The 15,000-nt window shown below is 44.1% G+C and overlaps 3 protein-coding genes across 11 annotated transcripts in view; 2 read left to right on the top strand and 1 right to left on the bottom strand.

Moving 5' to 3' along the window:
* gabrb1 (gamma-aminobutyric acid type A receptor subunit beta1) overlaps nt 1-6,182 on the top strand; it is a 16,222-nt gene extending 10,040 nt beyond the window's left edge. For both annotated transcript variants that reach the window (XM_015969100.3, XM_054741967.2), the window contains 4 exons: nt 1,646-1,789; nt 2,250-2,402; nt 3,613-3,866; nt 5,700-6,182. In XM_015969100.3, the coding sequence (XP_015824586.1) occupies nt 1,646-1,789; nt 2,250-2,402; nt 3,613-3,866; nt 5,700-6,041 (893 nt within the window). In that variant the 3' untranslated portion in view covers nt 6,042-6,182. The remainder of the gene's footprint in view (nt 1-1,645; nt 1,790-2,249; nt 2,403-3,612; nt 3,867-5,699) is intronic.
* A 1,727-nt stretch (nt 6,183-7,909) lies between these two features.
* On the bottom strand, nt 7,910-9,884 carry commd8 (COMM domain containing 8). The gene is made up of 5 exons (XM_015969103.3): nt 9,710-9,884; nt 8,820-8,975; nt 8,515-8,667; nt 8,244-8,399; nt 7,910-7,971 (listed from the first exon to the last, which is right to left on the bottom strand). Exons 1-5 carry the CDS (start codon nt 9,749-9,751, stop codon nt 7,951-7,953), a joined length of 528 nt encoding a protein of 175 aa, XP_015824589.3. The 5' UTR covers nt 9,752-9,884; the 3' UTR covers nt 7,910-7,950.
* A 93-nt stretch (nt 9,885-9,977) lies between these two features.
* atp10d (ATPase phospholipid transporting 10D) overlaps nt 9,978-15,000 on the top strand; it is a 19,240-nt gene continuing 14,217 nt past the window's right edge. For 2 of the 8 annotated variants that reach the window (XM_015969095.3, XM_015969099.3), the window contains exons 1-5: nt 9,978-10,116; nt 11,349-11,725; nt 11,893-12,087; nt 14,380-14,584; nt 14,867-14,952. In XM_015969095.3, the coding sequence (XP_015824581.3) occupies nt 11,439-11,725; nt 11,893-12,087; nt 14,380-14,584; nt 14,867-14,952 (773 nt within the window). In that variant the 5' untranslated portion in view covers nt 9,978-10,116; nt 11,349-11,438. Of the gene's footprint in view, nt 10,162-10,839; nt 10,968-11,173; nt 11,197-11,292; nt 11,754-11,892; nt 12,088-13,322; nt 13,896-14,038; nt 14,196-14,379; nt 14,585-14,866; nt 14,953-15,000 lie in introns of those variants that run through there. The other 6 variants (XM_015969096.3, XM_054741964.2, XM_070547130.1 and 3 more) reach the window with 6 other exon arrangements.

The following is a 15,000-nucleotide window of genomic DNA, read 5'->3' on the forward strand; positions in this document are numbered from 1 at the left end:
TTTTACAGATTTGAGGAAAGTCTGGCTGCTTGGAAACAAAATCTATGCTGCAGGAGCTTAAATACGGAACGCTGAATGTAAAGTTAAAACGTTCATCAGTGATTTAAATAAATATATAATAATACATTCAACTGCTATAGCGCTAGGGCATTCAAAGACGCTTTCACACACTCTCACATTCACACACTGCCAGTGATGGTAAGCTACTTTGTAGCCACAGCCGCCCTGGGGCCGTCGACCCCTCTGACCACCACCAACACAGGCAAGTTGGGTGAAGTGTCTTGCCCAAGGACACAACAGCAGAATACTCCTTGGTGGGAGCTGGAATCGAATCCATGACCATCTGATGATGAGGCAACCCGCTCTACCACCTGAGCTACTGCTGCCCCAGGTTTAGAATACAAACAAAATATTTATAAGCATGTATTAACATTTATAAACATTCATAAGCATGTATTAACATTTATAAACATTAATAAGAATGCATAAACATTTATAAACACTAATAAACATAAACAGTCATAAGCATTCATAAACATTTATAAACATTCATAAGCATGTATAAACATATATAAACATTAATAAGAATGCATAAACATTTATAAGATTGTATACACATTTATAATCATTCATAATCATTCATAAGCATGCACAAACATTTATAAACACTAATAAACATAAACAGTCATAAGCATTCATAAACATTTATAAACATTCATAAGCATGTATAAACATATATAAACATTAATAAGAATGCATAAACATTTATAAGATTGTATACACATTTATAATCATTCATAATCCTTCATAAGCATGCACAAACATTTATAAACACTAATAAACATAAACAGTCATAAGCATTCATAAACATTTATAAACATTCATAAGCATGTATAAACATATATAAACATTAATAAGAATGCATAATCATTCATAAGATTGTATACACATTTATAATCATTCATAATCCTTCATAAGCATGCACAAACATTTATAAACACTAATAAACATAAACAGTCATAAGCATTCATAAACATTTATAAACATTCATAAGCATGTATAAACATATATAAACATTAATAAGAATGCATAATCATTCATAAGATTGTATACACATTTATAATCATTCATAATCATTCATAAGCATGCACAAACATTTATAAACACTAATAAACATAAACAGTCATAAGCATTCATAAACATTTATAAACATTCATAAGCATGTATAAACATATATAAACATTAATAAGCATTCATAAACATTTATAAGCAGTCATAAGCATGCATAAACATTTATAAGTATTCATTAAGCTGCAGCCTCTGACTGGATTCTTCTGTGGAGCAGAAGCTCCAGCGTATTCCACGGATGCAGAGATCTAATCTAAGCCGAGTTAAATGTGGATCATTTATCAGTGTTCCTGTCTGGGTTCTCCAGAGGAACCTTTAACAGAGAGACAGCAATGCAACTCAGTACTTATTTTATATTTTATTGGGTTTGTATGAGTTCTCAGGGATAAACGCCGGTGACCTTCATCAGCCAATCATTTCAGAGACAGTTGTGTGTTCCTCCTTTTCGTCACAGTGTGTAGGATGTAATCACAGTCTTTACCTGTGTGCAGCTTTACGTTTTACTTTCCTCCACCAGACGGATACACCACCGACGACATCGAGTTTTACTGGCAGGGAGGAAGTAACTCCGACTCCGTCACCGGGGTGGAGAACATCGAACTTCCTCAGTTCTCCATCATCGACTACCAAACGCTGTCCAAGAAAGCTGTGTTTGCCACCGGTAACACTCACCTACTGTCACACAGCTAAGAGACAGAATTCATTCATGTTCTTACAATCAGTAATATTTCCTCAGCAGGAGAGATATTATGATCCCAGCTTTTATTTTGAAAGTCTGTGTCGTAAAACCTTCTCAGGATGAGTAATTCTGATGTATTAAAAATCATAACGGTCTGAATCAGAATCTGATTATTTTTAATTAGTTTTTATTTCTATTAAAAAATTCACAAAAGTACCAAATGCCTCAGAATATCAGCCCCTTCAAAATAAATGATTGCCTCCATTTTTGACTTTTTACCCCCAACTTTCTTGTTCCTGAGTTAATAAGATAAGAGCTTGAGTATAAACATCATATTTGAGGCTACCTTTGGAGTTTAGATGTTTAGTTTGTTGTTCCAGTCTGTTCTATTTTTAGAAGTAATCAGATTACTCATGTTGGATGTGGACGTTCTGCTTTATAGGGTCGTATCCGCGTCTGTCACTGAGCTTCAAGCTCAAAAGAAACATCGGATATTTCATCCTGCAAACCTACATGCCCTCCATCCTGATCACCATCCTGTCCTGGGTCTCCTTCTGGATAAACTACGACGCCTCGGCTGCCAGAGTGGCTCTAGGTGGGTCCAGCTAGTTTTTAGTTGTGGCTCAGAGAGGGGCAGGGCTACTGAGATGTTGTTGGCTACATCTGTGAAAGGCTCAGACAGAAACCAGCGGAAGAACATGTAGCTAAGTCATTCTCGTTTAAGATGGCTGCCACAGCTAATCCCCATGTAACACGTAAAAGTTCAGGTTTGTAGGTCAGCAGTTGAGAACCGTTCACTCCCACCAGATCCTCAGAACTCCTGGGACACTGGGAACATCTGGATCCTCTCGGGATATTGTTTTTGAAGAATCCTCTGAGTTTTGGGAATTCTGGATTCTAGCATACATATAAATGTTTTTTATTCCGCTTTCATGGGAAAACCCGACCTGAGACTCTTGGGTTGTCTTCTTCTATTGGAGACAAATGTAGATCTAACAGGTCTCTGGTCTCACGTAAACTACGAGATACGTGATCTCTGTCTGAATTGGTCACCTGGAGTCATCAGAGTGAACGGACTGGTGTTCTTCCTGCTCTTACAGCCGTGCTGTGATTGGTCCATCCTCCTCAGCGGGCAGTAAGAACTCCAGTCTGTTTTGGTGATGGAGCCTCAGATGTTTCAGGCTTTAGGGTTTGCTACACTGTTGACCATTTTATGAAACCCTCGGACATCTAAGGATGAACGGAGTTACAGAGGAATCCTTTTCACTTCCACAAAGTGATGTCATGAGTTGGTTCAAACGGTTTTATCTTTAGAAGAAGGAAATCTCTGAAGACTTTTGGTTTCATGTTCTCTAAGACCTACGGGTAGATTACTGTGAAGCTCGATTAGAAGTGATGAATGCGGTTTTATTTCAGTTCAGACGTCCGTGAGGTCTCTGTGAGCCGACAGGAGCGGTTTGAGTTACTGAGGTGATGAAGCAGATCAGGTTCACGGCCCTAAAGCAGCCATTAGCCGTCCATTAAGGGAGATGGCGTGAAGCAAAGGTGAGCCGGAGCAACGAAGAGCCTTCTAATTACATCCAGTAAAGATTTTACTGGAACCTCTCCTTTCAGACTCCATTTGTATTAAAAAAATAAATCAATTAAGCTCAATTATTTAGTCTCTTGGGATGAAATGAAAACATGAATGACCTTATTATTGATTTTGAGCAACATCTCTAAAATCCTGAAATGAAACCAGATGGATTTAACCTGAAGCCTTGTTTTCCGAGAAAAACAAACACACCTGTGTTGTCTTTCTGCAGGTATCACCACCGTGCTCACCATGACCACCATCAACACACACCTGAGGGAGACGCTACCTAAGATCCCCTACGTCAAGGCCATAGACATCTACCTGATGGGCTGCTTCGTCTTCGTGTTCCTGGCCCTGCTAGAGTACGCCTTCGTCAACTACATCTTCTTCGGCCGAGGTCCTCACATGCAGAAGAAGGCAGCAGAAAAAGCGGCTAAATCCAACAATGAGATTAAAAGCAGATTAGAGAGCAACAAAGTGCAGGTAAAGACTTAACCAGCTAGTTTTCAAACAGGTAAACGAAGCTGCTTTTATCAGGATAAAACAGTTAAAGGGCCAGCGTCATGCCACTCTACAGCTTCTAGAGATGGGGTCCAGCATGTTTTCATGGTTTCTCTGCTCCAACACACCTGATTCACCTGTGCAGCAGCTCAGACCTGTTACTTACCTGCTGACTGAAATCAGGTGTGTTGAAACAGAGTTCAGACTAAAACGTGCTGGTCCCCCCAGGACCAGAACTGAATACCTCTGTTCCAGATCAAATGGAGGCACGATATGTGATGAAACTTTCACTTTTCATGAAATATAAGTTTTGAGTCATTCCTTCAACCTGGAAATAAGCAGTGTTGGAAAAGTTCGTCTTAAAAGCGAACAGGTTCAAAGTTCAGTTCATTCATTTAAAACGAACAGGTTCAAAGTTCAGTTCATTCATTTAAAATAAACTAGTTCAAAGTTCAGTTCATTCATTTAAAATAAACTAGTTCAAAGTTCAGTTCATTCATTTAAAATATACTAGTTCAAAGTTCAGTTCATTCATTTAAAACGAACAGGTTCAAAGTTCAGTTCATTCATTTAAAATATACTAGTTCAAAGTTCAGTTCATTCATTTAAAACGAACTAGTTCAAAGTTCAGTTCATTCATTTAAAATAAACTAGTTCAAAGTTCAGTTCATTCATTTAAAATGAACTAGTTCAAAGTTCAGTTCATTCATTTAAAATAAACTAGTTCAAAGTTCAGTTCATTCATTTAAAATAAACTAGTTCAAAGTTCAGTTCATTCATTTAAAACGAACAGGTTCAAAGTTCAGTTCATTCATTTAAAATATACTAGTTCAAAGTTCAGTTCATTCATTTAAAACGAACTAGTTCAAAGTTCAGTTCATTCATTTAAAACAAACTAGTTCAAAGTTCAGTTCATTCATTTAAAACGAACTAGTTCAAAGTTCAGTTCATTCATTTAAAATGAACAGGTTCAAAGTTCAGTTCATTCATTTAAAACGAACTAGTTCAAAGTTCAGTTCATTCATTTAAAATAAACTAGTTCAAAGTTCAGTTCATTCATTAAAATGAACTAGTTCAAAGTTCAGTTCATTCATTTAAAATAAACTAGTTCAAAGTTCAGTTCATTCATTTAAAATGAACTAGTTCAAAGTTCAGTTCATTCATTTAAAATAAACTAGTTCAAAGTTCAGTTCATTCATTTAAAATGAACTAGTTCAAAGTTCAGTTCATACATTTAAAACGAACTAGTTCAAAGTTCAGTTCATTCATTTAAAACGAACTAGTTCAAAGTTCAGTTCATTCATTTAAAATGAACAGGTTCAAAGTTCAGTTCATTCATTTAAAACTAACTAGTTCAAAGTTCAGTTCATTCATTTAAAATAAACTAGTTCAAAGTTCAGTTCATTCATTTAAAATGAACTAGTTCAAAGTTCAGTTCATTCATTTAAAATAAACTAGTTCAAAGTTCAGTTCATACATTTAAAACGAACTAGTTCAAACTTCAGTTCATTCATTTAAAACGAACTAGTTCAAAGTTCAGTTCATACATTTAAAACGAACTAGTTCAAAGTTCAGTTCATACATTTAAAACGAACTAGTTCAAAGTTCAGTTCATGCATTTAAAACGAACTAGTTCATTTTTAGTTCATCATTAAAACATTTTTGATCTAAGTTCACTGTTCGTGCTAAATGAGCTAACCTTTAAGGACTCATTAATATTCAGATGGGAAATAAATTCATCGGATAAATCTTTTGACCTTCTGACCCTGTTGTTGCTTTTAGACTGTTACACAGGAAGCTTCTGCTCTTTCTCAGGTTGATGCTCATGGTAACATCCTCCTGACCAACCTTCCCTCTGAGATGGGCGGACCAGACATGATTGGTGCTCTCAGTGACCCACGGGCCACCATGTTCTCCTATGACAGCGCCAGCATACAGTACCGGAAGCCCCTGACCAGCCGGGACCTGTATGGGCGACCGGGCTTGGACCGGCCCGTGGCTCACAAGAAGAACCGCCTCCGAAGGAGAGCATCGCAGCTCAAGGTCAAGATCCCAGACCTCACAGACGTCAACGCCATAGACAAGTGGTCTCGGATAGTGTTCCCCATCGCCTTCACCTTCTTCAACCTGGTCTATTGGCTGTACTACAACCACTAGGGCGGCGCTGGCGAGCAGCAGCGGCACTTTTTACCAGACCAGATCTGTTCTAGAGGATTCATCTGTAAAAATCCTCTTTTGGAACTGGTCCGTTCTGCTCTTTACGGTGTAAATAATACAGTTTAATACAAATATAAATACATACAGAGATCTAATTTAATAAACACGTCATGCTTTTGCTGTAATAAAAACAGGATTTGGAGATGAAAAGGGTCGAGTTAAAGACGGTAGAGATGCTCAAACCTGCCAAATAAAACTCATGAAACTTGTTTGCTGGGTTAGAATAACCGTTTCAAACGAAGCGGATCAGTTAAACTGCCTCTATTATTAAAAAGTCCCGCTAAAACCTCATTCTTACTCAACTACAGGAGGAAAACTAAACTATTACTATTTAACCCTCGGGGGGGAGGGGGGATGACTCCATTAAAGAGACACCTGAGGGTCAAAAATGACTTATTTGTTCATTTTAGGATTATTTTCTTTGTTTTCCTTTAAACATAAAAAAACGCCACATTTATATATTAATTCTGATGATTTTAACAGGTTAGAAGTGGAGCTCCTAATCCCAGATCCGATTGGCTGTTTTATCCCGAATCATTCCCGTCTGACGGCAGGTTTTAAGGCTATTCTCCTGCAGGACGGAGCTTTCCTTACAGCTGAATTTTGTTCCTTTTACCAAGAATCTTAATCTTTTCACAGGGTCAGCTTAGTGGGCTGTTTCAGACGTCTTGTACTTTTGTAGAACAACCAGAACCAGGAGGCTCTGCGTGCATCTCCGTCATCTGAGAGTGGTTTAGAGACATTCCAGCATCATGATGACAATCTTTCAGGGCTGATCCAAAAACACTAAAGAGCAAGCAGCTGGACCAGAGCAGCTAATGGACTCAGAACAACGGCTCTCCCTGCAGGCTTTACTCCGTCTGCTTTCCCTGCTCTACATGTGCTCTCAAGCGGAACGGCGGGACTTTCTGCTCCACATCAGGAGAACATCCCACTCCAGTCGGTTTTTGTGTCAAATCCCACAGAAATGAGACGCGCTGAAATAAAGCTGCTGAAGTCTGAACATGTTGACTTGTTTGTTGCTTTAAGAGCAGACGGTGAAGTAGGGCTGGGCTATATATCGAAAATGTATCGTTATGGAAATTTCTGACTATTGGAGAAAATTTTCCCATGTCAATAAATTTGAAAATACAAAAATGAAAAGATGTGTGTAGATTGTCAACATTTATGTCCCGATGCTGCAGCACCGTGTGACATACAGCTGACAGCTCCATCTAGTGGACAACTGTTGTTTCTGCGCACACCTGTAGTTATCGTCCACTTATCGTTATCCAGGTGAAGTCCTGGATATATCGTGATATTGGTTTTAGGCCATATCGCCCAGCCCTATGGTGAAGTCCAGTTTTCCACCACATTCCCAGAGACGGAGCGTCCTGATAATCCTCCAGAGCAAAGATGGGACCAAAATACACGGTAAAATATCACCGTCTGCACTATTGAGATGTCATTTTTATCATGAAAGATGTTTTTTTTTAGCTTTTCGTTCAAGCTGGAATAAGACACTTGGAATCATTCGCCCCCCTCGATTTCCTCAATAGTGCACAGCTGCAGACCCGGAGACGCACGCCGACGTGTCAGCCCCAGCGTGGTCCATCGGTGAAGCCATCATCTTTCACGTCCCGCCGTGTTTTAATGATCCGAACCGGAGCTAGGGGTAGAGCTGCGGCTCCTCCTGAGGAGGTTCTGGTCAGGAAGCTCCCGGTCCCCTCGCTCAGGAGGAGTTCCCGGGTCAGAACCAGAACCATCAGAGTTTGTAAATCTAAGAACACATTTTCAAAGTTCAGACAGAAACACGGTTTTTACTCCCAGTGCTTTAAATCTTTATTACATCAGAACCAACATGACGTCTTCACTTCAGCTGCAGCACCACCTGGAACACAAACACCAGATCAGTGGTTTAGAGCAGAAGCACGCGGTGGTCCAGGTTTTACACTTTTCTGTGCTGACGCTGCCGTCTAGTGTCTGAATTTAGGAGCTGAAATCAGATTTATTTCTGAGATTCCTAAATCTGCTGACGGCTGCAGATTTTTAAACTAAAACAAGGAAGTGAAGGTTAAAACTTCCTGTTTGTGCTCCACAGCCGTTTGCTACATCAGACCGCCAGCACAGTTGCATTATGGGTAAAGGAGTGCATGTGGGTACCTTATTAGCAGCCTCCAGCGAGCTGATGAGAGAGCTGAGCTCCTCCCTGTTCATCTCCATGGCGATGGGCCGGAGGACGCCGTTCGCCCTCACGTCCAGGCTGAGGCTGAGCAGCGGCGTGTTGAGGGACGAGATCTTATCGCTGGACAGAGCCAACTGCAGCAGGGAGTGAAAGAACAGACTCTAAACAGAACTGAGCGTGATAAAAAAGACGAACGACATTTCTGACTTTAAAAAGTCCGTAAACACTAAAAAACAACAGCTGGATCACCTTCAGCTGCCAGTCAAAATCCTGCAGGCTAGCAGGGGAGATGTTGTTGGTTCTGTCCAGCAGAGCGTGGCGGATCTCCCCTTGTCGTGCTCTGAGCACACTCAGTACCACTCCGGCATGGCTGCTGTTCATATCTGAGAGCTTAGCCAGAACCTGCAAACATCCAGAACCAGGCGTGAGAATCTGACCCAAGCTCAGCTGATCCGAGCTTCCTACGAGAGGAAATGCATTTTTGTTTTGATGTTTCCATGTTTTTAGACCTGCTGCACAGCTCTAACCACAACACACCTTCTAATTTCTCTCACCTCTTCATCTGAGATGTTGCTCCCAACGCCGAGGTGGAACAGGGCCGACAGGAAGTGGGTCAGCTGCAGCCACTCCTCCAGGCTCCAGGTGGAGCAGTAATCCGTCCTGAGAGGAGGCTCACGCCCACACAGCCCGTCCACCAGCCGGTGGCACAGCTGAAACAGCAGCAACGCCATCAGGGATATATTCAAGGACCATACACAAGTTTCAGATGGAGCCCCATTCTGACCACGGTGCATCTCCGATCAGAACCCTGATCTTAGCATCACAGATCAAGGCTTTGGAACCTGGTGCTTCGTCTGTGACCACACACAGTTCATTCCCAACAAATATCTGGAATACCGATCCCTGTTTCAACTGTGGTTCTGCTCCAACCTCTGGCACAGATCAACACCAGGCTTCTGCTCCACTCGGAAGGATCCATCCATCCACCTTCTCTTCATAGGAGGGATGTATAAATCTGTTCTTTTTCTGTGAATAACTTAAATAATTATCTCATCCCGTGATTTCATTTGACCTCTTAACTAAACCTACACTTCAGGATTTAATTAAATTGTTGTTTTTATTGACAAACTAACACGACCAGAACATACGGGTTAGCAGGGATTCATTCTGTCTGTCTGACTTAAATCAAACAGGAAAAATCAACACGTTCTAATTATTATTCATAACATTTTCTTTATTTTTGACTTTGGGGTAAATCAGATTTATTTAGGAAGAAGAAACTGATTATTTAAGAAGAAAATATATTATTTTGAAAGTATCATCCAACAGATCCGGAAAAAGACAATCCATCAAACTTTAAATAAATGAGTTTTTAAACCGGATATTTTATCTAATAAAAACGTTTAAAAGTTTAAATCACGACTCCGAAACATCTCAGACTTACTTTACAACATTCTGTCTCTGATATTCTGTTGATTAAATCCATCCCGGTGTTATTCCGCTCCGCAGCTGCTTCCGGTCAGCTGACCTTAGTCACATGACAAATGGTGCTGCGTTCAGGTCCGTTGGGAAACCCAGGGGCCGCCTCTGATTCAGCAGGGAAGCGGATTTGTTCGGTGGTTACCCGGACAGAGGAGCTGTTTGCGTGTTTATCAGCCGAACTAAGAAATGTACCGGTTCCGTTGAGTGGTTAATTAGTGAAACCGAACGCGAGTCGCTGCCTCCCCCCCTACCGACGCGTTTTTACATCCTGTTATCCGCCCAGGAACTCTGGAGATGTGACCGACGCGGTTACCCCGCTGCCTGAAGCTAACCTCGATGGTCGGGCAGCGAGTGGAAACAAAGAACCGGGTAAGAAGGAGCAGTTGTACCGGAGGGGAACGCTCCGGGTTACCGGTGAGAGCTGTTAATGCATAGCAGATATTTGTTCGTCCAGAGCAGGAACCTTGGGCCTCGCTGCCAGCGCAGAGTCCGACTGCACTGAACTAATCACAGACCCAGGATCAGCAGTTTGTTAGTCTTCAGTCCTTCTGCCCCCAGCTGGCTGGCTGTGGGTCAGCGCAGAAGTTTGTACTTTGAACAGACTGCCTTTAGCTGGAAACTGGACATAAAGTGACGCGTCGGCAGGTCTGAAAGGATTAAAGCTTAAATAATGTAGAGCAGGAGCATGTAGGGCAACTTTTAATAGATGGAAGGTGTCTACAGTAAACAGGTGTCTCCTTCCAGCCATGAATAATGCAGGTAGATGAAGGTTAGCAGCTGGGGCTTTAGGAGAGATGATTCATTAAAGGTCAGTTTCACATCAGAGCTCGAGTCACGTGGAGCTTCGGAGCCATGAAAACGTCACTATTAGGGTTCAGGTGGTGCTTCTGGGTCATTTCTGCGTGTAAATAAATGATATTAACAGATGATATTTCAGGTTTGACTCAATCTGAAACATCCATCCAAACATTTTCGTCTGCTTATACCGGGTCGGGTCGCGGGGCACCACCCGAAGCAGGGAGGACCAGACTTTCCTCTCCCCAGAGACCTGGACCAGCCAGTGAAGGAGCAGCAGATCTACTCCGAGCCCCTCCCGGATGACCGAGCTTCTCACCCTATCTCTAAGGGAGAGCCCAGCCACCCTGTGGAGAAAACTCATTTCAGCCGCTTGTGTCCGTGATCTCGTTCTTTCGGTCACTACCCAAAGCTCGTGACCACAGGTGAGGGCAGGAACGTAGATCGGCCGGTAAATCCGCTCTCTTCACCACAACAGATCGGTACAACGTCCGCATCACCTCTGCTATAAAATCTATAAAATGCTCCCAAGACCAAACTTGTTTCCCAACTCTACTTTATTTGTTTGTATTTCTAAGGCTTTTATTGTGAAAAGCTGGTAAACTCATAATAAGCTATGTAGTGCTCTGGGCATCTCTTAAAGCTCTTATTTTGGTGAGTTGCCTGAAGCTTTTCTCTTGTGAACATTGATTCCTTACTCTTCTGTTTGCTAACGTTCTCTAAAATGTGCTCCGACGTTCTGTCACGTAGGGACTCATCCCTGGAACAGCTTCCCTGTCGGAATGTTTTATTCCGTTTCTCTGCAGGAGGAGGACGTGGACAGAGCCCAGCCTGGAGCAGAAGACGGATCCAGAAGCCAGGAAGGAGGGGGCTGGGCTGCAGCTCTTGCTGCGTAGATGGAACGTTTCCACTGGGTGCAGCACCGCTGTCGACAACTGCTGACGGGCAACTCGGAGCGAGGATGGTACTCCTCCCCCGATGGCCTCCCCACCAAGAACTCGTTGGATGCCCACAGCTCCTCTCAGAGGGCCGGTGGGAGGAGGAGGACGGTGCTTGCCCGACACGGCCCCCACCATCAAGAATACGAAGACATCTCCAGAAAGTACAAGGGCAACGCCATCCGCACCACCAAGTACAGCCTGCTGACCTTCATCCCCATGAACCTGTTCCAGCAGTTCCACAGGTCTGCCTTTCAGAAGCTGTAGTTGAAGGTCAGGTTTAGAACGTCTCTGTGGAAATGTCCATTTGTGTGGCTGGTTTTTAGTTTCAGGGGTCCTTAAATCTAAAGATCATGTGTGAGCGTAGACCGTTCCGGAGGAACCTGAAGTTTCATGTTTCTGGCCCCTGCAGGGTGGCCAACCTCTACTTCCTGTTCCTGGCGCTGCTGAACTGGGTGCCGGTCGTGGAGGCCTTTGAGAAGGAGATCACCATGATCCCTCTGCTGGTGGTTCTAGCAGTCATCGCAGTCAAAGACGCACTAGAAGACTACAGACGCTTCCTGTTCGATAAGAAGGTCAACAACAACCTGGTGCGAGTTTTCTGTGGGTGAGTGAAGCTCTAGGTCCTCTAGAAAAGAATCCAACCTGGAGTCGAGCCAGAACCCTGGAGCTTCCACACGGATGGAAGGAGCAGGAAGAACGCTGGGAGTTCAGCAGGGAGGTGGAAAATGGAGCAGGAAGCTGCAGGAGCAGATGTTGTTTCAGCTGGACTCGGTATCATGACATGCAGGAGAACTTAAATAAGCAAACTGAACAAGTTTCATTATTTCTGCTCGGCGTTACGGTAGAAGCAGGAACCTTTAGTTCCCTCCAGCGCGGAGGAAGTGAAACAAGTTTCAGTTGGACCTAAAACACGCAGAAACACTAACAGCTGCAGGAGTGAACCAAGTCCAGGTTCTAGTCCTCACCTGTGGACCTGGTCCTCTTCCTTCTGGTCTTCCCATCCTTTTCTCCTCTGAAACCCTCTGGAGACCAGGAACTTCTTTAGAGAACACAATATAGCAGACGGTGTTCTCCTGTAAAACCATCTCAGCAGCTCCACTAACGAGCCGTTTCAGGGCGCTGTCGCTTTAAGACAACAAGCTGCTGGCCACACCCACTTGCACCTAATTGGCCGCTCTGGGGTGAGGGGCTTGGAGTAGAGCTGCTGCTCCTCCAGCCTGGAGAGGTGGTGGAGGGGGGTTTCAATGCTAATGTCCCTGATTGTGATGTCACAAACGGGGACTTATTCAAACGACTGGTTTTAGGCAGTAACAGGTTTCCATGGAGACAGCAGCGTTTACACACGAGACCCGGTTTAAACAAAAATAATGTTTATCATCAAAGCAAAACAATTAGAATCAAATCAAACTGCGGTTGGAGGTTTTAGGATCCGGAATCTGCTGGGATCAGGCGATCGGGATGGATCAGGTCCAGATCGTGTTCTGGTCTGTGAGGTTCGTTTCTACCCGCAGGTTCGGAACGATTCTGGTTCCTCTCCCCTGGAGGTTCTGATGGGCCAGAGCGAGACAAGGTTCTTCTCTGGGGTTCGGCTCATGGATCTGGTCAGAAGATGCTGGAATGTGTGAAAGCACCGATAGAAGCTCCAGATGTAGAAGTAACCAGCTAACTAGCTGTAACCGGGGACGACTAGTCCCACAGGCTGATGCATGAATCCGATCCCAGAGGTTCTTTTCGGAGAGTCCGGGACTGCATCGAGTTGTTCCGGCAGAGCGACGCTCCCTGCTGCTCCCGCTGATGATGTAACATCTGAGCTGTAAAAGCTGAACCTTGACTTGGCTGCAGAGGAGTGCTAACGATCCGTGGCGTTCCGCCTGTCATTCTTCCTCCACCTTTCCTGTTTGTTCTCCAGCGGGATGAAAGCCCGATCAGGACTGTGGGCTTACAGCCGGGCGACATCAGACCGACACCCAGCGAGCTGAATCCTGAAGCGGCGGCTTTAATCCTCCAGAGCAGCGGACTCATGTCTGTCTGGGAGTGGCTGTGTTGGAGACGCTCGGATCGGGAACATCTGAAGAAGAAACGGACTGTTGGACCTTCCTTCACTGAGGATGAGGAGCTGAAACACAAACTGGGTTTATACAAAAACAACAAGATCCGGACCACCAAGTATTCCCTCCTCTCTTTCCTGCCTAAGAATCTGTTTGAGCAGCTCCATCGTTTGGCCAACATCTACTTCCTCTTCCTCGCTGCCCTGAACTTCGTTCCTGTGGTGGAGGCCTTCCAGCAGGAGGTCTCCGTCATCCCCATCCTGCTGGTCCTGTCTGCCACAGCTCTGAAGGACATCTTTGAAGACTTCCGGAGGTTTAAGTCGGATCGTGTCATCAATAAGCTCCTCTGTCGGGTTTACTGCAGGTAGGAGGAGCAGCGCATGTCCTCTGGAGGTCCAAAACCGTTTCCTGAAGAGCAGATCTGATCACAATTATCGTATCAACCTGAAGTGTCATGAACTCTGTAAAGGTTCCGCGTCTACCTGAGTCCGGTGTTAGGGTTAGGCGTCTTCAGTCCGTTAGATCCCGCCGGCAGCTTCCAGGAGGATTCCGGTCCATAAAGACACACCAGTCGCTCTGAGTGAGCTGGACCTTCTGGTGGTCCTGTGGGAACGATGGCAGGTTCTGCAGACCTTGGTGGGACCGGTCCGACCAGCTTCTGGTTGTGGGTTCTAATCCCAGTAGATCAGACGGGTCTCCTCTGACCTCAGCAAGATATTTAAAAATGATAAAATCCTTCAAAGATCGAGCAGCAGCAGTTTAATCTGAGATTATATTTAATAGATTATCAGGTGTTCTCCATCGGGTCTCAGACGTTCTCCATCGGGTCTCCTTCTTTTGTCTCTCAGGAAGCAGAGATCTTACACGGACCGGCGTTGGAAGGACGTTCGGGTTGGAGATTTTGTCCGCTTGTCCTGTAATGAAATCATCCCGGCCGACCTGCTGCTGCTCTACTCCTCGGACCAACACGGGGTGTGTTACATCGAAACTGCCAACCTGGATGGAGAAACCAACCTGAAGCAGAGGCAGGTGGTTCCAGACCTCTGCCCGCAGGTAACTGGGTCACACAGAGGTTCTGGTCCAGTCTTAGTTTATTTCTACAGAACCGGTCAGGTTGACGTTAGAACAGCAGCGGTTAGTCTGGTCCCGGGGACAGAACCGGCTCCAGAGACTAATATTTACTCAGGTTAGTAATGGGCGCCGAGCCCGCCCAGAACCGGTTCTGCAGGTCACCAGAAGTCCTCCGAGCTTCAAGGACTCTGAGTCTTTGTAACAGAGAGACAGGATGACCTTTGACCCTGCACCTGAAAACACCCTGTTTCTGTTTTTGTCCAGGGAGTAGACTTCACCCCGGAGAACTTCCATAGCCGGATCGAGTGTGAGAACCCGAACAACGACCTGAGCAGGTTCAGAGGTTACATGTAAGTGTGTGTGTGTGTGTGTGTGTGTGTGTGTGTGTGTGTGTGTGT

Source organism: Nothobranchius furzeri, chromosome 18, assembly GCF_043380555.1.
Source record: "Nothobranchius furzeri strain GRZ-AD chromosome 18, NfurGRZ-RIMD1, whole genome shotgun sequence".
Taxonomy (NCBI): Eukaryota; Metazoa; Chordata; class Actinopteri; order Cyprinodontiformes; family Nothobranchiidae; genus Nothobranchius; species Nothobranchius furzeri.